This window comes from Aulonocara sp. 'chitande type north' Nkhata Bay, linkage group LG3 (genome assembly GCF_057382095.1).
Source record: "Aulonocara sp. 'chitande type north' Nkhata Bay isolate Kocher_YH1m ecotype deep benthic linkage group LG3, A_spYH_male_GT1.1, whole genome shotgun sequence".
NCBI lineage: Eukaryota > Metazoa > Chordata > Actinopteri > Cichliformes > Cichlidae > Aulonocara > Aulonocara sp. 'chitande type north' Nkhata Bay.
Genome location: NC_141346.1, coordinates 34,740,242 through 34,762,623, shown reverse-complemented (window position 1 = coordinate 34,762,623; position 22,382 = coordinate 34,740,242). Strand labels below are relative to the sequence as shown.

The 22,382-nt window shown below is 40.8% G+C and overlaps 1 protein-coding gene across 1 annotated transcript in view; it reads left to right on the top strand.

Moving 5' to 3' along the window:
• Positions 1–22,382, top strand: part of ndrg2 (NDRG family member 2) — a 52,292-nt gene that overhangs the window by 16,312 nt on the left and 13,598 nt on the right. The window contains exons 2-3 of the mRNA XM_086277799.1: positions 15,448–15,533; positions 19,650–19,691. Of these exons, the coding sequence (XP_086133925.1) occupies positions 15,459–15,533; positions 19,650–19,691 (117 nt within the window). The 5' untranslated portion in view covers positions 15,448–15,458. The remainder of the gene's footprint in view (positions 1–15,447; positions 15,534–19,649; positions 19,692–22,382) is intronic.

Below are 22,382 nucleotides of genomic sequence, written 5' to 3'. Positions count from 1 at the left end.
GGACAGATATACAGAGACTGGATGTCTGCGTGGAGGTGAGATCATGATGAAGCGAATAATAGGTGTCCTGAAAATGAAAAGAAGAAACTGAGCTGAGCTGCTGAGTGATGGACGAACGAGAATTTGAAGAGACAAGGGCCCAAAGTGGTCTGCTGAGAGACAGCGAGAGAAAACAGGCTTTTCACATGGGATGAGAACGAGCAAAGGCTTGGCTCAGCAAGGAGACGAGGGGAGCTTTGGCTCCTCTCCGAGTCTCCATGGTGGCTGCTGTTGGGCTTCCTTTCTCAGCAGACAGTCGTCGCTCATTTTTTCCTCTTTTTTTCTGCTGTTGAACTGCTTCTGGTCCAGCAGACTTAGCAACAGACCCCCTACAAAACATCTAAATAGTTTAACTGACTGCATGAAAGTGGCCCTGCTTTAAATGAGCAGAAGTCACAGAATGTCTACAATCTAATTCTCCCTCATTGATAAAGTGAACTTTGATTCTTGTGGTTTCAAAGCACAAATTGAATTATTTCCCAATCAGTTACTCAGACCTCTCTTAGAAGCCCCTCAGGTTCACATATAACATCATGCTGAAATGTCTGCAGTGTGTAGTAAAAGGATGATCTAATGGATCCTCATGCATTTTTTCCATGTAGGTATTAGGTTAATGCAGCTTTAAAACTAACTGAATAAGAAATTGTTCTTTTTTTGTACTTGCATGCATGTTTGAGGATAGAAAGAAAGTTTCAGAGTGAAAAAAAAGTCCCTAAAATAGCCCTCGCCTCCCATCATTTCCACACGTCAGGTTTTCTAGGCTATCACTAAGAAAACAAAACTCGATCTCCGGATCTAAGTGTCATTATAAATCAGGAACTTCACCTCCCTGGAGCACGTTTCTGTTTTTCATTTCTGCGTCATTTCAAAATTCTTAAATCGACTGATTAAAAACGACAGTTTAAGATTACTTCAACTCATTTGTTATTTTGTGTTGCATAATAAAGACAATAAAGCCAAGAAAAGTAAAAACTTTCCAAAGCAAACCTTCCCAGTTATGTCAGCGTTAGCTAAAATTCTTTGCTGTAAGGCTGTCAGATTTGGGGCATTGACATGTGTATTCATGTTATAAGCAAAAATTTACATAAAAATATTTCATAGTGGCTCCCAAAACTTGATCTTTATATTTTAAATGGAGGGTAAAAAAACTGCTAAAGCGGGTCCCTCCATGTGTTTACCTTTGATAGACGAGTGTGCAGAATTACATAAGAAAAAAGGGATCCAGGCACACCCGAGGTAGAGCAGTGTGTCACTCTGCATACATAAAACTGGAAAAGTGGTACCCAGGTGTGACAGCAGTGAAGTACTGCACACTAACGTGATTTGTTTCAGGACAGAGGACAGATTTGGTCCTGAGAGTGTTTATGTCCTCGGCACCTGGGTCTCTTCGCTGTGCAGATTTGTGTTAGCAGGGTGATAAATGTGTGGGATTGCATTTTTTGTGCATGTCACATGAAAACTGCAAATCTCCAGTGACTTTAGTTTGGAATTGCAAAAAAAATGGGGCAAAATGTGCTTTACTGCATTCAACTTTTTATCTCTTGTGAGATAGTTTACTTTTACTCCCTTTGACTTTTTTCTGTGTAAGGAAGAGTCTGCCATTGTACATGTTTTATATCGAAAATGCATCACAGACTGTATATAAAAGATTGATGTAGCTTTTTGACCTGAAAAATTAAACCAAGGATGAGTTCCCTTCTTCCCAGGAGACCTACTGCTTACTGCCTGAGTCGGTTACTTCAGGGAACCGACTGAGTTGACTGTGGAAGGTTTTTGAGTACAGTGAACTCATTGCTATGTTCAAGAAACCATTTTGAGACAATCTGAGCTTTGTGACATGGCTTGTATCCTGTAGCCATCAGATGATGGGTACACTGTGGTCTTAAAGAGAGATACATGGATGGGTGATATAGCTTTATTTAGCCTTGCAACTTGCAGGCAGCATCACTTATTAGTGCAAGTAAATGAAGGGCATTTTCATCCTTCTTTTCCAATGAGCTGTTCTTATTAGTGACACACTTGTTAATTTGAAGAGAGACTATTGAAAAGAGGCTTCAGCAGCAGCAGTATTACAGCGCGACAGCCGTGACTAAGGCTGCCACAAACTAGTCACCAATTATTTATGCGATTAGTCGACTAATCGAATCATGCATCTATTTGAGGTAAAACGTACAGCTTATTGCACCAGCATGCATCTGCTCTTATATAACTATCATTACCTTACAGCAGGGGTCCCAATCCCAGTCCACGAGGGCCGGTGTCCCTGAAGGTTTTAGATCTCACCCTGGGTCAACACACCTGAATCACATGATTAGTTCATTACTAGGCCTCTGGTGAACTTCAAGACACATTGAGAAGGTAATTTATCCATTTAAATCAGCTGTGATGGATCAAGGACACATCTAAAACCTGCAGGGACACCGGCCCTTGTGGACTGGGATTGGGGACCCCTGCCTTACAGCTTTAAGTGTTTCAAGTATGTGCTAACTAAAAATAAAGACAAGATGATAGTTTTTTAAACTTTTAATGAAATTTGCAGATTGTCTCAGTAAAGTCTAATAAACTCGTCCATCTGTTCCTTGCTATCTAGAATATAACAGGATATTGGCGTAAATTCTCGACCATCTCACACTTCTGTTTAATCAGTTTTCTGTGTGGCGTTTATTAGCTGTTTGAAAACTATAACTCAGCCAAATTGATTTACTCAGGAACAAATAAAACTAATTTAAAAAAAAATAAGAGTAATATTAAAACTAAGTAGCTGTCACCATTGTTGGAATCTGGAATTGACTTGGCCGCGCTATGAATTCTGGGATAGGTTGGGCCACGAAGGATACACCCGACCCGTCCTTCAAATCAGGGGAAATGAAGAACGCATTTGTCGGCTGCAGTCTTCAAATTTGGACAATCTTCGTCGCATCGCTATAACGTAATCGGCCTACAAACGCGGCCTCCGGAGGATGAGGCCCCTGAATTTGAACACAGCTACGATACCAGAGACTGCTTCTTCTTCTTCTGTGGTGTTTAATGGCAGCTGGCATCCTTGTACATGCAGTGCTGCCACCTTCTGTTTCAGCCCGTTATTACACCCTTAAATCCTACTACTTATTCCTGTGTCTTTTGGGATCTCACAAAGCTTCAAACGTGCGTCGACTATTAAATTAGTCGTTGCACTTCCTGTTGTATGAAGTACAACCAGTGACTGACAGAGTGGTTTGATTATATTTGTGTTGCAAACCGCCAGCTTCCTTTTTACTATAGGTGCTAAAACGTCACCCGTAGCTCAGCGGTCTCCAACTTTTTTTGCGCCACGGACCGGTTTATGCCCGACAATATTTTCATGGACCGGCCTTTAAGGTGTCGCGAAAAAATACAACAAAATAAAACTAGTACCGCTACTGAAAAATAGAAGATTTATTCATAACACACGTGAAAAGACCCAGGAAAACCGAGTTAACAATAAAAACGATAACAAAATAACGCTGAAAACCGATAAAAACCCTGAAAACCACACATTTCACACCTGAGCCTCAACCCTCGCGGCCCGGTACCAAACGACTCACGGACCGGTACTGGTCCGAGGCCCGGGGGTTGGGGACCGCTGCCGTAGCTGACATACAGCTCTCGCTATATGCCCAGGCTTATCTTGTTGTTGTATGCATCAGGGAACATTAATGCATGGTGTTGCTATACCAACAATAGAAAGAGATGATAATTTTGTGTCATATAAAAATTGATTATTGTGGAAGATGTGATATGGCATAGCAGTGTCTGGGTTTTTACTCAAGGAAAGCAATGTATTACACCTTATGTGTGTGGTTTTTTTTTTTTAAATAAAGCAGTATGTTACTTGATTACTCACCGGAGAAAGTAATCTGTTACAAAACTTGTTACATTACTTACTCGTTTCTCTGTGAAATGACCTGAAATGCATGGTCACGTGATTACCATTGAACAATATAAACCTGAGGCTACATCCCCACACACCAACACAACCCCTTGCTTCTGTCACTATCACTGCTCCTCAAGATCCATATCGCTCTACCAATTTCCTTCTGCTGCACACAAACTGAAATCAGCTGGTTGTAGTTGAAGTGCGTAGGAAGATATTGAATTTTTTTCTTTCTATCTGCATTTGGTAACACAAGTAACAACATTTTGTATCTTTTATGTAATTACTGAGTTTAGTCTCCAAAAGTTGATTCTGTTCATCTGGATGTAGCGTTTTTTGGGAGAAACGTTTTGTCACTCATCCAAGTGACTTCTTCAGTCTCAGCTGACTGCAGGTTTCCCCAACCTTATAAACAGTACATTTGCATAATGACTGAAACCAGCCCACTGAAGGAACAATGGGCTGGGAGGTCAGTTCCTTAATCTTAATTATGCAAATTCTCATGACCAATGATCAACAACCACTGATCAATGGCCATAAGTACCATTCACAGAGAGTTGGGGAATGGCCAAACGCTACGTTCAGATGAACAGAATCAACTTTTGGAATTTCAATCATCCATATTTACCTGGATGATTGGGCATCAAGATACTGAGTTAAGTACAGTAAAAAACTTACTGAACAGGTCTAATGTGATTACAGTAACGAGTTACTTTGTAACTTTGCAACACATTACACCCAATACTGCTGGTCAGAAACAACACTCAAGTCAGCTGTGACATTTAATCACTGCTCATTTGGTACTAAGGGGCCAAGGAAATAATCCCCATGTACCATTACACCACCACAAACCTACACTGTTATAGCAAAGCAGGGTGGATCTATGCTTTCATGTCATTCCACATACTGACCCTACAGTAAAACAGGGTAAAACAAACTCCCAGTGACTGAATTATAATTTTATTTGAGTTATTCATTTGACTGGTAGATTATTTTTGCCAGTTAAAAAAAATGGTTTTAAAATCCTACATGAGTTTGAGCACATGAAGAATGCTGTTCCTGAGTCATATTTCCCCAAACAGCTGTCTTTTTAAAAAATGTCACGAACTGTGAAGAGACAAATATTAATCCCTCAACCTCCTGCCACTCATCACCCTCTCATGTTTTCATCTCCTCGATAGCGACGTCTTCACACGTTGAAGCGGCCGCGCCAGATGCCACTGGTTTAACCTTTCAGAATTTCAACCTTCAGCCTACATTCCTGATATAGGCCACTTTAATGCTCAGCGCCCTACTTTCAGTGTTTATGTGTCTGGGTGCGTGTGCGAATTTGAGTGTCTGGTCGCCCCTTTTTGTTCAGAACTGCAAACACTGGTGGAGAGTGAGAGCAAATGAAAGAAAAGAGTGTGCCAGTGGAAACGTTTGCCTTTTTTTAAAACTTTCCCACTTGCTGTTGGGCGGTGAAAGAGACAGAAAGAGGATGGGAGAAATGAGACAAAGACCTGCAGTGACACAGAACGGGGAGCGATGATTGGCAGGAATCGAGAGGAAGGTGAATGTCAGCAACGTGGACAAAGATGGATGGAGAGTGATGGAGAAGAGTATAGAGCTGTGAGAAAGAGAGAAAGAGAGTTTAAATTAAGAGAAGAAAGAAAGAGGGCAGCTGGAGCGAGGGAAACTTTCCCTGTTGGTCAGCAACTTGGTTTGCCAGCTCAGCAAACAAAATTTGACGGCTGATGATTGATCAAAGCAAAAAAAATCTGCTTTTTTATTTGTCTTTTTTCATGTGGATGCTTTTACTCTATAGGATTCTCTTTTGTGTTTATGATATAAGAAAAATCCACCAAATTGCTTGTTCTGATGGCATGAGTACAAGCTTCTGTGTCTCTAACTTTGCTGGCAGCTGAGTCTGTTGGCAAAAGCTTTTTACTCTTGCAGTGCCGCAAACTCCATTTATAAATATGCATCGCTGTTGGCTGACCTTGTTCACATGATATTTTAATGTTTTCTTTAAGTCAAAACATTGAGAAGACGTGATTTACTTCTAACTAGCTGTGTGTAAAGGTGTCAGTATAACCCAGACTACACCTTGTAGTCTTCTAAAGGAAATAAGAAAAGCAGTAGGGATTGAAAATGATTCTGACAGAAAACAGTTCAGTGGATATATAGACAGTGTACTGTAAACTTAGCAGTATTTCTTGAACATCATTGTCAGAAGGGGTGTTTTTATTTGCCTCGCTATCAGCAGGCTTGGGAGGTTTTATGTATTGTGGAGGTGTTTCACAAGTTTTTTGCAGGCCAGCCTTTGTAGACACTAAAGTGTGCATACAAGCTAGTAGCACATGCAGCTGCACTGGAGTAGGAATATGATGAAGTTTCATAGTGCCTAACAATGTCAGCATCAGGTGCATACAGCTAGAGGACGCTTGAAGTACTCTGGTTTGTACTTTGCATGATTATGTTGTTTTTTGTTCAAGTGCTGGCAGTTTGTTTGGTACTAATGCAAAAGTTGAGTAGGTGGAAAAAGATGAGGACGGGCTGTAGATATTAGAGTTGGTGCATGCCAAACTTAAAAAATGTAAGTTTGCCAGCATTTTCTCTGATAATGTTTGTTCCAGAAAACTTTTACCATGCCAGGATATTTATCACCATTATCTCCGGGGAAGAAGGTTATTGTTATTCCTTTAGCCCACATTCAAGTCCATTTAAAGCTTTTATTTGGCTGCTGGCTCCCTTTAGATGATCCCACTTTGCTTTAGTGATGTTGAGGTCCGAGCTCTGGGAAGGCCAATCCATGACTGATTGTGTTCCATTGGATGTGTTTCTAACCAGGTATGCTTTCTAGTACTGTGGCAAGGTGTTTGGGATCATTGTCATGTTGAAGCCAATCAGATGCTTTGCAAATGGTATTCCATTAAAATCTGATGGTACTTTTCTGTGTTCATAATTCCATCCAGTTTGACGAGATCTCAACACCATTGACTGAAATGCAGCCCGGAGCAATGACAAAGCCTCCACCGTGTTTTACAGAAGGCTGTAGACATTTGCTGTTGTACCTCTCTCCAATTTAGAAACCAGTACTGATCCATTACAAACCCACTGATCTCTGATCTCTGCTTGCAAAATTCAGAAACTCAAATTTTTTACTTCAGGTCTCTTTTTTTGGTCGTTTATGTAACCTTCTTCCAAAGTGGTCACAAAGGCTTTTCAGTAAAACCTCACCGGTATTATGTAGCTGCAATAAACCTTTGCTGGCAGCCTCAATCTGAAGTCACCGCGTGGTGACATTGCATTGTGCTGAAGGACGAAGAGATGGAGTCGGTGTGACAGAGCAGGATGAGGAAAAGAAGGGGGGAAGGGAGCAGGAATGACAGCAAGGATTGACAGAAACCCAACGTGACACACTGGACTGAGTGGGCCCGCTAACGGTAAACAAGTGAGCTGCCATCGCGCTGCATGATTAGGAATGTGTATAAAACAAGGTTGGATTCATTTAGTTGAAGCAATTATGTGACACAACCTGATTAGACAATGAACCTGTTCGGAGCAACAACCAAACAGCTGTTCTCTGATAGCTGCTGGGTGGAAGCAGAGTAGAGGCAAATGAAAGGCAAGCTTACCACCTTCCCTCACTTCTTACTCTTCATGCAAATCTGTCTGTTTCTCTCCATCTTTCTCTTTCTATGGTGACAGATGCTGCCTCCTGTGCAGTTTAGCAGTTATCACACGCTCTAAAACACAATGAACACACTGACTCGGAGAGGCACAGATAAAGAAAGATGGATGATAGTAGAGCGTCGGGAAGCTGTATATAAAAAGTGTGTGCGTGTAAGTGAGATCAGATTAAATGTAAAAGTGAGTTACATGAGACGTAATGTCCATTTTTACTGATGCACAAGGTCGTCATGTGACTGCTGTTTTTGGCAGCTTGTATTCCTGAAGATCATTTAGATTCGTTTACTACTGGCTGCTGAGCACTATGTGATGTTTCAGCAGTATTCAGCCACAGCGGTCTTTATGCCTACAGTGATAAATATATTAACTTTAATTGCTCCCACAGTGCGTAATTAAAGGCTCCAAATACCAGGTTTTTGATCATTTTGGACAAATATAGTAGCAGACAACTACTTGCTGATATAGAGCAGAGCAGCGGCGTGCTTAATGGAGAATGAAGGGCTCTCTAAGTGTGTTGTAATCAGAGTGTCTCTGTTATATGCTGTGGTAGCTGTTGTTGCTGCGTGAACAGTCAGGCCTTTGCATATTTATAAAATGACAGCTTGCACTCCAAAGTGTTAAGATGAGATTTTGCTCCAGTGAAGAAGAAAAAAACTCAGTCTTTGATTACAAAGACCTCCAACTAAGTGAACAGCCATTGGTTTGGGAATCTTCCCCAAAAATAAAAAAAAATAAAAAACCCAAAGCAAAACAAAAAACAGTACTTACCTGCTTTTGAATTTACTCTTTTGTCATAGCAAGCATGGAAGACCTGTCACCACACTGATGTCCTAAATGTGTTCTGTGCTTATTTGATTCATTATTCAACTGATTAACGTTTGACATTGAGCTTGATGACTCTTTTACAGCTGTACTAATCTACATATTTGCATCAACAATGGAAAAACGACTGCATGAAATATGAAAGACATTTCCAGAAATGACAAGCCAACAGAGAATTAATTATCAGCCCAATGCAGTGAGCAGTGGAGAGCAAAAGAAAAAAGAGCCAAAGGCTTCCACATATAAAGAAATCTGAGACACATTTTTTAGCTAATCAACATTTCAGACTTGTATTAATAGACAGCAATATTCTTTGCCATGTCTTTGCATGACGCTGCTGTAAATCACAGACTTACATGGGGTCATTTTCTGTGTGTGTGCAGATCATTAATCGGGTGTTTTAGTGCTGGGAACTCTGTGTTAGAGCTCGTCTGATTTATCATGCCAGTATCAGTTGATATTAGCCATTTTCTGATCGATCAATATCAAGATTTATAACAAAGGCAAATATAAAAGGTAAAAAAGAAATTTCGGAAACACCCTTCAGCCAAGTCTGGAAAAAAATATATCAGTATCTATATCGGAATATGGAATTTAAAAGTACCAAGTGTTGTATCGGTCTAATCCGATAATGCCCTATAGTATAATATAGGGCTCTAATCAATCAGTCAGCAGAACTATCAGTGGGAAAAATGACTTGGTCTTATACAGTTTTTGAGAACTGGGCCAGGTTCATTTCAGGCAAAATAAAAAGCTATGATTATAATCAGAATTTTAATTTTTTTGATGCACTGAGAAATGTATTTGCTGTCATGCAGACACACTTTTTCCAACAATTGTGCATTTCATGAAAAGCTTTTTGGGCCAGTGAAAATCATATGAACGTGGTGGTTAACAAACCCGACTCTACTGTCGATATTATAAGTTTTACATTCTTGACGTACATCAAGGCTTTAACGTCATTCCTATTTTTCAGTTATGGATTATTGGTTTAACAAAACAGCTAAAGCAGCTTGATTCACTAAATGATTATTGATCCAGGAGGGCAATAAAAGTAAAGCAATCGTTGCATACAGAAGTCATCTTTGTGCTAAATATGGTATCTGTCTTTGTGTCATGGAAAATAACGACTCTGCATAGCTACTAGTCATCTCTTTTATGGAGAAACTCAATACTTTCCCTTAAAAATACAAGAGACCTATTAACACAATTAAAGACTCACAAAAACAAATATACTTTGCAGGCATATCCGGACATGTCAGACCAATGATAATAACATGGGACAAGCTGTGGCACAGTAATCTACATATCAAGCAGGACAGGATTAAGGCTAAGGTCATAATGTACAAAATTACAAAACAGAGACTTTGGGCTTGTGTGTATGTGTTTATATTGTCATTTTAAATTCCTAAATCTGCCCTTTTTTAGGTAACACACTTCACTAACTTGAGTCCTATCGTGTAGTTGCATTTGGGATCAGGTTGTTTCTACATAGAATATTCCAGTTCTGTTTATAAGCCTCTCAAAATAGCCTCATGGTGCCTCTTTTATAAATACCATAGTACGCTTAAGACTCACAAACACCATTTCCTCTGTCATTTCAGTCAGTGTGGATTTGATAGCAGTGAAGTGAAAATACCCCAGATGAAGTAGCATCTAGTCCAAGTGCTCACATCCTGTATTTGCATCAGTGCATGTGTTATTGTGCCAGATGCTAAAGGCATTAAATCCCCAGTGAAGCAGTCAAAGTCTTTGGCAAAGCCACAGTCCAGAAACAGGCTTGATATACCCGCTGGACATCTAAGAGATGGGGGTGGGTTGGGGAGCTTAGTCTTTACTACTTCTCTATTATTTTTTGCTTTTGTAAGATAGCAGCAAAATTAGCATTCTTCTGATGTTCATAAAAATTCCTGGACCTGCATTAAAGTTGACTAAAGTGTGTTCACATCGATCTATGAAGACCTAATCATTTTCACGATTCACGCAAAAATACATTCTTTTTAAAAATGTGAACATCACCTGTGTGTTGGTTGTCTTTTTCTCCCTTATTGTCTGTATTTTTTACAATACTTTTGGAACTATCTGCAGCATCCTGAACTTCTGGTCGAGCAGAGCCAGCAGTGTCTCACTGTTTTCTTGTTTTTAAATACGTTGCTAGAAACTTAATGATCAACGATCCCGTTATTTTCTTTCTAAAATTACTCCTCACATGCTGAATGTGTATATTAAAGATATTTTCCTATATATTGATAACAAGAATAATCGACCTTACTGATTAATGCCAGTGTTATTATTTCCCGATCAATTGGAATCTGTATTTTTAACAGCTGATAAATTCAAAATAAAGACCTTTCAGATTTTCAAATGAACAATTATCGGCACCGATATTGGTCTTAAAATTCTGTATTGATCAAACTCCAGTACTTACCGGGAAATTATCCCAGTATCAGTTGAGCTCTAATTAAAACTAACCCACTTTCTTTGTCTCAAAGTGTAATTCACTGAACATATGTGGCTGATTAATCCACTCACTGCAGTCTGTTGGTGTTCTTGTCTTTAAATGTTTTAATTGCTCTGTCTTAATAATCTGCCTGCTGAATTGTATGTTTGCTTCAGTACTGCCTTAATTGTAAATTGATCGATTCTTCTGTGATAAATTATGTTCTTATTGATTAATCAGCCATTTGTGTTCTTCATTAACTGACACTTATCTTGTCAGACAAAATTTCCATGTTAATAAAAGGAAAGCAGCAGATAATTAGGAAGCTGGAGCCATAAAATTCTGGGCATCTGTCTTAGTTGTTAATAATTTTTCAGTCAATAAATGATGATTTAATGAATTAGTTGAGAAAAAACAAATTTATTTATTTAGGTAATTGTGGGCTAGTTTGGTGCCAAAATGACCAAATATTAAAAGACTCCAGCTTTTATGAGCAGTTTATGCAGTTGTCTGCTAAGCATAGGAAGTATGTAAGACATTGTACATTGCATGATTTTACAGAATTGCATTTCAGGAGCAGCGAAGAATGGCTTGGTTTTTTTATCTACAGACTGATTGAGTGCCAAATACAAGCTGCCTGTATAGTGTCACATATAGCACGAGGACACACATGGCAGGACGGTATATGGAGCAACGAGGCGAAGCAGACATGTGTGCCTGCCCAAACCACAGACAGCCTCCGTTCAGTGAATAATTGATAATGACAACAACACTGTAGGTAGTTACGGCACCAAAATGGATTTGTATACAATTTTGTAGACTGACATCTGTTGGCTCACAGATCAGTTGACTCTAATCTGTCTACAGGATTTTCTCGCCATTAGATGATTAACATTTTTTGTTCATTTTTTTTTTCCTTTTCCTCTTCAGCCAAAACTACACTGAACAAAAATATAAACGCAACACCTTTGTTACTGCTCCCATTCCCCATGGGATGGACGTAGAGACCTAAAATTCATTCCAGATACACAATATAACCATCCCTCCCAAACAGTGGTCACAAATCAGTCCAAATGTGTGGTAGTGGGCACATCTGCTATATTGAGATAATCCATCCCACCTCAGAGGTGTGCCACATCAGGATGCTGATCTGACATCATGAGTAGTGCACAGGTGTACCTCAGACTGCCCACAACAAAAGGCCACCCTGGAATGTGCAGTTTTGTCTCACAGCAAAATGCCACAGATGCCACAAGCAATGAGGGAGCGTGCAATTGGCATGCTGACAGCAGGAATGTCAACCAGATCTGTCGCCCGTGCATTGAATGTTCATTTCTCAACCATAAGCCGTCTCCACAGGCGTTTCAGAGAATATGGCAGCACATCCAACCGGCCTCACAACCGCAGACCTCGTGTAACCACACCAGCCCAGGACCTCCACATCCAGCAGGTTCACCTCCAAGATCGTCTGAGACCAGCCACCCAGACAGCTGCTGGAACAATTGGTTTGCACAACCAAACAATTTCTGCACAAACTGTCAGAAACCGTCTCAGGGACGCTCAACTGCATGCCCGTCGTCCTCATCGGGGTCTTGACCTGACTCCAGCTCGTCGCCGTAACAGACTTGTGTGGGCAAATGCTCACATTCGATGGCGTCTGGCACGTTGGAGAGGTGTGCGCTTCACGGATGAATCATGGTTCACATTGTTCAGGGCAGATGGCAGCTGAGAATGTCCCAGTTCTTGCATGGCCAGCATACTCACCGGACATGTCACCCATTGAGCATGTTCGGGATGTGCTTGACCGGCGTATACGACAGCGTGTACCAGTTCCCACGAATATCCAACAACCTCACACAGCCATTGAAGTGGAGTGGACCAACATTCCACAGGCCACAATTGACAATCTGATAGACTCCATGCGACGATGTGTTGCACTGCATGAGGCAAATGGTGGTCACACCAGATACTGACCGGTTCTGGGTCCCCAGACCCCTAATAGCGCAAAAAACTGCACATTCCAGGGTGGCCTTTTGTTGTGGGCAGTCTGAGGTACACCTGTGCACTACTCATGATGTCAGATCAGCATCCTGATGTGGCACACCTGTGAGGTGGGATGGATTATCTCAATATAGCAGATGTGCCCACTACCACACATTTGGACTGATTTGTGACCACTGTTTGGGAGGGATGGTTATATTGTGTATCTGGAATGAATTTTAGGTCTCTACGTCCATCCCATGGGGAATGGGAGCAAAAACAAAAGTGTTGCGTTTATATTTTTGTTCAGTGTATTATATCCCAGTCCAGCATCCAGGAGGCTGGTAAACAGATGCTGCTTTCTCCGAAACACAAATGCTGAGGAGGACAAATCTGAGTGCTTCCAGAGGCTGAAGTGATGCAATAAAATCATAAAATAAATGAGTGGATGCCTCCACTGAGTGGCTGTCATTGCGAAACTGATACTGAGTGAAGGAAAGGCAGAGAGAGACACAGGCACAGTGGCAGGGGTGATAAAAAATAAGATGCTGATAAATGCAATAAACTGATACACAGATGAATGTAAAGGGAGTGGAGGAGAGATGGATGGTCAACAATGGAGGAACTGAGGGTTTGTGTGTGTGTGTGTGTGTGTGTGTGTGTGTTGGGGCTCTTTGGTGACTAATCATTTCCGTGCGCGACACAGAGAGAGACACACAGCTCCCTCGGGGCCAGCAGTTCATTTTCTGATGAGTGCACACATGCGAGCGAACACGCACACAAGGACACACACATGAACTTGCAATCTCCCCCACCCCCACCCACCCGCTTCCTTTAATAATCTGCAGACAGAATACAGTCATCGGTTTATGGGAGCATGAATTGCGCACGGGCACGCTCACTCGCACAAAAAGTGATGTCACAAGGTCCCCTATTCCACGTTTAAATGTCAGATTGAGCACAATGCTTTCAGATAGGCACAATAACAACCTGAGCGCGCTCACTTCCTTTCAGCCTCGGTAAATGCTGCAAGCCAAACCACAAAAAAATCGCTGCTCTGTGGCACTTGAGATTCTCAGTGTGGGTAATTTTCCAAAATAACAGAAAATAGTGTAAGATGACAGCATGGATGGTAGTAATACAAAGCAGTTCTTGCTGACAGACCTGCTGTCCACTCTGAAAAATGTCCCGCTGTGTGTATGTGCAGCTGTCATCTCCACATGATCCAACATCAAATGTCTTAACTTGGTTTCTGAGCGACAGTTTGTCAGTTTACTTTGTCCCAGTGAGGAAGAAAACCCCAAACAGTTCAAGGCTGCAGACCTTCAGTGTGTATTCCAGCTGCTGCTGGTTTTGTGCCATAAATCAGGGCAAGCTGTGATTAAAAAGTCAGATTCTCACAATAATGTAAGGAAGTAAAATAGAACATGGCTGCAAGCGGCAAGTCAATGTGTGGAATTTCTCCCACTGCACCGATCTGAGCGTCGTTTGATGTTATTTGCATGTCAAAGGTCCCTATGTATGTGCTGCTGCAAAATGCAGTCTATTAACAGGTCTTGCAGATAACTAAAGTGTATGAGAATAAATGCAAAAGCCCTTCAGTTGCTCCAGATCAATCTCAGGTGACATACTAACATCTGAATGAATGAATCGTGCAGGTGAACCGTTATTTTGCCATTTCTTTAACCATGAAAGTAGCACCTTAAAAATCCTGTGGCAGTGGGATGTCTGGAGTCGTGACTGGGAGGGCCTCTGATTGAATTCCCAGACCAGTGCAAAGATCAATGCGGGGAAATTAAATAAGCTTAGCTTCTCCTTCCACCTTTGCGATGCCCGCGGGAGCAGCTTTTAGCTCCTAGTTGCTGCGGTGGAGCTACAGTAACGTGCAGTAACAAACACTGTCGCTGTAAAGGTGTGAAGGTGCCTGAAATTAAGCGACACGCTTGACCAAGTTTCATTTTCCCCTTTGAAAACATTGTTATCAGCCGCTGGTTTGTTGGCTGTCGTTTCTCACAATCGCACAATGGTGCATTAACTTATGTAAAGTGCTTAGGAAGAAATGTTGATGCACTTTCTCATTTTATTGTTACTTTATACAAATATCAACACAACAAAGTGTTTTAATATAATAATATAATTTTGATATAATGGATATAATATATATCATCAGTGGTACGCATTAACACTGGTAAAAAAACCAAAACTTGGCTGATATATCTTATTGTTTTTGTTGTTTTCTGTACTAATAAACAAATGAATAAAGAATATTTACAAAATATCCTGAACACTTGTGTTTTTTTTAAGTGTACCTCGACTTATCCATCTGTCCTTTTGTCTTTTAGCTCCTTCTCCCTCTGTCCCACAATCCATTTCTGCTCTACTGGGACTAATTACTAATTAACTTTCAGTCCCACAGCGCAAACAGAGTCGCAGAGGGCAACAGCGACATACAGTATTTAATCACTTGTTGTGCGTGTGCATAAATGCCTGCATCGGCCCTTTTATGTGTGCTCCATGCCCCTATAACAGTATCCAGTATTTCTGGAGGATTGACTTTAAAAATAAGAAGTACTCATTGTGCCTTTTTTTCTCCGTGCAGGAGGCAACACCATGACAACAGAAATGCAGGAGATCGCCATCACGGAGGATAAGCCTTTACTCACGGGTCAGGCTGACACCACCAAGGTCTGAGATGGAGCTCTTACAGATACATGCATGTTATACAAGACTAAATCTCCAATATACTATGATTTAATGTAATCTGATCAATAAAGAACATCCGCACACACACACACACACACACACACACACACACACACACACACAGTGAGCATGACATGAAAGCACAAGCAAACCAAGAGAAAGAAAAAGAGGGCTGGTGTATGTGCAAGTGTGTCACTATGTGTCCTTGCTGTGCATGTGTGCATGAATGAAAGTGTTTTTGAGTCTGAACAAAGCCTACATGTGACAACATGTGTTCCAAGCACATTTGTGCATGACTTTGTGCGTCAGTGTGTACTTATATAGATGTGTGTGTGCGCACAGCTGCAGCACTGGCTCATATCTGCCAGGTTGACGTCAAAGCCCCAAAGGATCGGGAGCAGATCCTCTGCTCTGCTGGGCTGATGTTGCTGTGCAGATGCAGCGCTGCAGAGCAGAGCCCCCTTGTGGACAAAGAGCAAAACACAGTAGTGAAACAAAAACAACAGAGATTTTTCTGCAGTGGTTCTCCTGGTGTGAACCCCAGCTTTGGCCTTTCTCAGTCGAGTTTACACGTTCTCTAGTTGACAATGTGGGCACTCCACAGTGTGGCTTCCTCCCATGGTCCAAAGACGTGCATGTTAAGATAACTGGTAATTAACTCTAAACTAGCCATTAATGTGAGGGACTCTGCAGTTTCTAACTCGATCCAGTGATTTTTTTAATCTATTTTCCAAGCTGTGACTAGCATTGATCTCTTTTAGTAACTAATTTCCTGATTTTTAATTGTTTTTAATAATTAATTAATACTTCTTCTATCTTGATATATGCTTCAGGTAAAATGGTAAACAGCAGTTTTATCGGAACATGACCAAAAACACAAGAAATTCACAGAGAATTAGAAGTGAACAGACAAACCAGTAATGGACAAGCAAGATCCGGGACTTTATATACACCACACATGGTGACCTATGACCAGCCGTCATAGGGAGAGAGGCGGGGCATACCCTGGAGAGGTTGCCAGGCTGTCACAGGGCTAAAAGATGACAAATCAGTCTCACCGATTAATCGTGGGAGTGTGGAAGGAAGCTGGATTAACCCGGGAGAGAACCCAGGCAAGCACAAAGAGGACATGACTTCACACAGTATTCAGACCCAGGACCTTCCTGCTGTGAGGCAACAGTGCTAAACTCTTTATATACACACAAGGAGCTCGTGGGGAACAGTTAGAAACAATCAAGAAGTCAGGGTTTACAGGAGGATAGTACAAAAAGCTCCTGTGTCTTCTACATACAAGTCTTTGACCTCAGTGGGAAAATAAATGAGGTCAAAGAATTAAATCAAAATTTGTAAAAGAGGACAAAATCAGCCCAGAGAGTGTGACCGCACTTATGAAACAGTAGCTGTTGTTGACGTGGTTCTGCTGTGGACTACCGGACACACTTGGCCCTGTCGGTTCTTCATGCACCCACAGCGTCCTACCAGTCACAAAGTTAAATGAAGTGCTCACCCTCAACTTATGTTTTCTCTTCCCGCTGAGATGATTTAACTCTTAGGCAAGACCCACAGCATCCGCGACTGAAGCCAGATTAATTAATGATAATCATAAAGTCTGGCAGTACAGCCTTCATACTTACTAAAGCTGGGCTGCCAGACAGACGGAATGGGTCTTTAACCAATGCAAAGAGAACTACACCATCATGACTTTGATCATTTTAATATAGCAGTCTGTTTGTGCATAGAGTATTTGACTTTCACAGGGCAACAACTTCAAAACATCTTGATAACAAGTAGCTTTTACTGCCGTAGTCTGCCTGTGGGCTTATTGCTTATTCTTTATAACTCTAAATATATGACATATGAGAACTGGAGTGCTTCTCAGCTTGATGATCTGCATCATGGTGTTCATTTGTGCTTGTGATTGGTCTAATTTGAGTTTCCTCTTTCCTTTTGGATTTCAGCAGCAAAAAAATGTATTGTCCATGTAACTCAGAGACCTCTGAGCAAAAATGACAGAATAAAGAGGGGTGATGCAGACAGAAGCTCTAAAGATATGGAACATATAAACTAAACTGGAAATAAAAAGCAGCAACCTGTAACAGCCTGTAATAATGTGTTTTTCACCCTACAACAACAACAACAACAACAATCTTTATTTATAGAGCACATTTAAAAGCCTTGGGCATACCAAAGTGCTTTACATAAAACAATAAAAAATAAAACAGTTCTCACACCCTTACCCTACAGGGTAAGGGTGTGAGATGTGGATCAACTTTTTTGTGGAAAAGGTCACATAATGGTTCAATTTGTTGACCATTATGTATCACTCACTGGTATCTACTCCACCCAGGTCACAACCTCCACAGTAATTGATCGACAGTCAAGGTTTTCAATAATCAGGCCCCATCTCATCCTAACGACCTCATAGTACCGTATCACCCCATTAGAGCACTTTGCTCTCAGACTGCAGGCCTACTTGTTGTTCCTACAGAATTTAAAAGGAGAATGGGAGGGAGAGCCTTCAGATCTCAGGTCTCTCTTCTGTGGAATCAGATCACAATTTAGATTCAGGAGACAGACACTGTTTCTACTTTTAAGATTAGGCTTAAAACTCTCCTTTTTGCTAAAGCATATAGCTGTGGCTGGATCAGGTGACCCTGAATCCTCCCTTACTTATGCTGCTGGGGACTTCCCATGATGCAATTCTTCACTCTCTGTGTGTTTATACACCTCTCTGCATGTAATCATTAGATTAAAATTTTCTCCGGCTCTCTTCCACATCATGTCTTTGTCCTGTTTTCCTCCCCTCACCCCCAAACAGTTGCGGCAGATGGATATAATTATTATAGTTTCGTATTTTCCAATTCATTTGTATTTTTATATCATTTTAACTTTGTTTTTAATTCAGTTTACTTTCAGTTAGTTTCTAGAGTGGATTTTCTAATTTCAGTTTAGTTTTAAATGTATGAAAATGTTTAGTTTTAAGATTTAAGAAAAATCAGTTTTGAAAGTAAGATCACTCACAATATCCTTTTAGACACCAGTCACAATAAACATGTCTCTCGTTTTTACTAAACTAACAGGTACTAAAACTAATGACATTTCTACCTATTTGACTTATTTTATTATCAAAGTTCAGTTATTTCGGTTTGTTTTATTTATTTCAAGTCATTTATTTCAGTTAACTATAAAGTGTTTTTTTCAAATCTAGTATTAGTATTTAGTTTCATTTTGTAAAGTATAATAACCCCGCTCCCTGAGCCTGGTTCTGCCAGACCTTTATTCCTGTTAAAAGGGAGCTTTTCCTTCCCACCGACACCAAGTGTTACAGAGAGGATTGTCCTGATCATTGGGTTTTTCTCTTTATTATTTTAGGTCTTTACCTTACAATATAGAGTGCCTTGAGTTGACTGTTGTTGTTATTTGATGCTATCTAAATAAAACTGAATTGAATTAATCGAGCCAGCAGCCTCACCAACCCTCTAGGACTTCCTCTTTTCTCCTCAGCGATGACTTCCATCTGTGCCCACGCCCATCTCCACTTCAACTTCCCACACTGTTAATTTTCTAAGAGCTTGTGATGCTAGTAATTCATTAGTGGGGGTATACGGATCCAAAGCTGCAAGTGAGCCACCCGTTTGAAACCCGCTGTCAGCACTTCCTCTGTTTAATGCCAGGCATGTCACAACCACCTGCTCCTCTGAAGGGGCTCTCTGCTGGGGTATCAGCCGCGTAATGCTATCCATCCTGCCTTTGTGGGTGTCAATTAGGAAGCAAAGCCTCTCTAGACATGAAAGAACAAAGAAATGAAAGAACAGCAGGCTGAGATGTCACTCCTTTGGACTCAATTTTCAGTAATGCACACTAAAAAGATAAATTTAAGGAGTCCTAATTAAGATTTTTTTAAGAAGCAAAGTGAGAATTTATTCTGATTTGTTCAGCTGGTGGGTAATGAGTCCTTCTTAGTTTTTAGCTTGATTTACTTTTAAATAAATCTTGTCCCCGTAGTACCCAAACAGGCAGGACATCACTTACTTCCAAATGTAAAAAGAAATCTTTGTGCACATTTTGCTAATGAGACTGTCGCTCTTTTTCTAACAGGATGCTGAACTGGCTGCTAGGATACTCCTGGACCAAGGACAGGTGAGACTGTCTGTGAAATGCATGCTAATGTGTTTGAATAAGCATTGCATTATTACTATTATTGAGTTATAAATGAAATACACAGTTATTTTATTCAACTTTATTCAAGTATATTTAGTAACTCTGCAGAGGCTTCTTTTCCAGTCAGTAGTCGATAGGAAAAATATAGAAGCGGAATGAAAATCGCTGCACAGAAGAGTTGTTAGTAGGGTTTGGAAACTATTAATAATGGATTTAGCTGTATTTTACAGATTTTTGCAACAAGACAGGTTTCTGTGAGTGTTTTATTTCTTCATTGTGCCCCTTTCCCATGAATATGGTGCCCATCCTGTTGTGTCCCACTGACGTTTGAAAATCAGCCCATTTTTTTGAGCAGTTGAGAACTAACTTTGCATCGTACAGTCATGTAACAAGAACATTTTCACTGCACTCTCTGCAATTATGTAAAAAAATTAAGTGCACTCTTACTGCTTCCATAGGAATTACGAGGTGCACTTGATTAACTCATCATCAGCAAGCGTGAGCAGAAGGTTTGGGGATTTGCTGCTCTGGAGCATTCATACGTGTGTTAACACACAATGCCACTGTCTTTCTAGGAGTGGACATTGGAGCAAATTCCCCCCAGTTTCTGTATGTGCAACACTCAGAGCTACCCTAAAAAATACAAGAGCTACATCTCAGACTCTAAATGTTAGGATATTAAATGTTAAAGTTCATGACAGCACAATTAGAAAAAGACTGAACAAGCTTGGCTAGCTTGGACGGACTGCCAGGAGAAAGCCCCTTGTCTCTACAAAGAACATGCCAGCATGGTTTAAGTTTGCAAAGTTGCATCTGAACAAACCGCAAGACTTAGACAGATGACACCAAAGTGGAGAGACCACGGCTGGAGAAAACCAAACAAAGCATAACAGCACGAACAGCTCATACCAACTGACAGGTGGTGGAGGGGTGACGGTTTGGGCTTGTTTTGCAGCCACAGCAGTTGGGCACCTTGCAGTCACGGAGTTGAACCCCTCTGTAGACCAAAGTATTCTAGAGTCACATGTGAGGCTGTCTGTCTGACACCTAAAGCTTGGCCTTAACAGGGACGCCAAACACACCAGCAAGTCTACAATCAAGTGGCCCAGTTAGAGTCCAGACTGATTGAAATGCTGTGACCTTCAGAGAGCTGTGCATAAATGAATGCCTGCAGACCTCAATAAAGTGAAGCAATGCTGTGAAGAAAATTGAGCTAAAATGTGTCCACAATGATGCGACAGACTGATAAAGTCGCACACAAAAAAAGTGATTGAGTTATTGCTGCTAAAGATGGTTCTACAAGCTGCTGAATCAGGTAGTATGCTTAGGTTGTCAGAGGACGGTAGTTGAAATGAAATTGCGTTGAATTCCCATGGACAGAAAGTCATGAATAAATCTATGAGCTGCATCTTGTGAATCATCACAGATCACAGTGTCCCAAAACTCAGGGCTATTTGTTCCCTTTTCTTTTTTTATGGATTTATTTCTGCTACATTAAACCTTAGTACAGTGATGGTTGAAAATGTGAAAACGCATCTGTATCCACTTTGTATATAATTTGCAAAGGCTGTCAAGCACTCAAGCTCCAGTCTTTATGATGCTCTTTAAAACTTAAAGGCAGGGTTGAAGAAAAACAGTCGTTTTAACATTAGCATGTTAGGGTCAAACCAACTTTCTGGACAGAAATAGAAAAAAGGCAACACAAGCTCAGGTTGGCAATGATTTTAGAAGAATACTCCAGTAATCGAGATGGGTCGATAGAAATGAAGCACAAGGCTGTGGAGTCTGCTGGTAAACCAGAGTGAGGCTGCAGAAAGACTGAAAGCTGGCATCCATGTGAATGGACTGAAAACAAGCTGTTGAGTGAAAGCACAGGAGAAATCAGATCCAAACACAGGAGAGGGGAATGAGTGGTGAGCTGCAGTAAACAGACCCTGCAGGGGGAGGAGCTGAGGAGCCACAGGTGTGGCTGATCTCACAAACTTATGAATACAAAAAGAAACACAAGAGATATTGGCTGTATCCCAATTCAGGGTCTGCAGCCTTAAAGTACGCAGCCTCAACAGTGCTCAAGGGCCGCGTACTCAAAGACCGCTAAGGCCGGAAGTGCGAGGCTTGTGAAATGGGACGGTCTAGCCTCCGTCGCGCTGCCCAGGTTGTCTAGCAACCATGATACTAACAGCTGGAAACGTTTCATGCAGCTTTGTTTGACAGAAATGAAGTAGAATATATTTTGTTCATTTGTTTCTACGTGAGCTTTGTGTGATTTAAAAAGTATCTGAGGCTGAGACCACAGGACTGTAAAACATGATAGTTGGGCTTCATTTCTGTACTGAACAGTCATTTCAAGATTAGCTAGTAAATAACAATTAGCTAATGTTGTTCATGTGGTAATGTAAATATAATATGGCCAATATTATATTAATCATTATTAGTTATTACAGCAGTGAACATGAACTCTGTGTCAAATACTGAGCCTCAGTAAAGATTCAAGTTGCATTTATTTATATGTCCTATCACCTTAAATCTTCACTCAAAGACAAGTATCTGTGACAGTGCATATATAGATGTATTATAAATAAGAGACAAATATTGTTCATTTAATATGTTGGCATTACTAAATTTGGCTCATTGCTTACATATATTTATAAAAAGAAAATGTACGAGCTG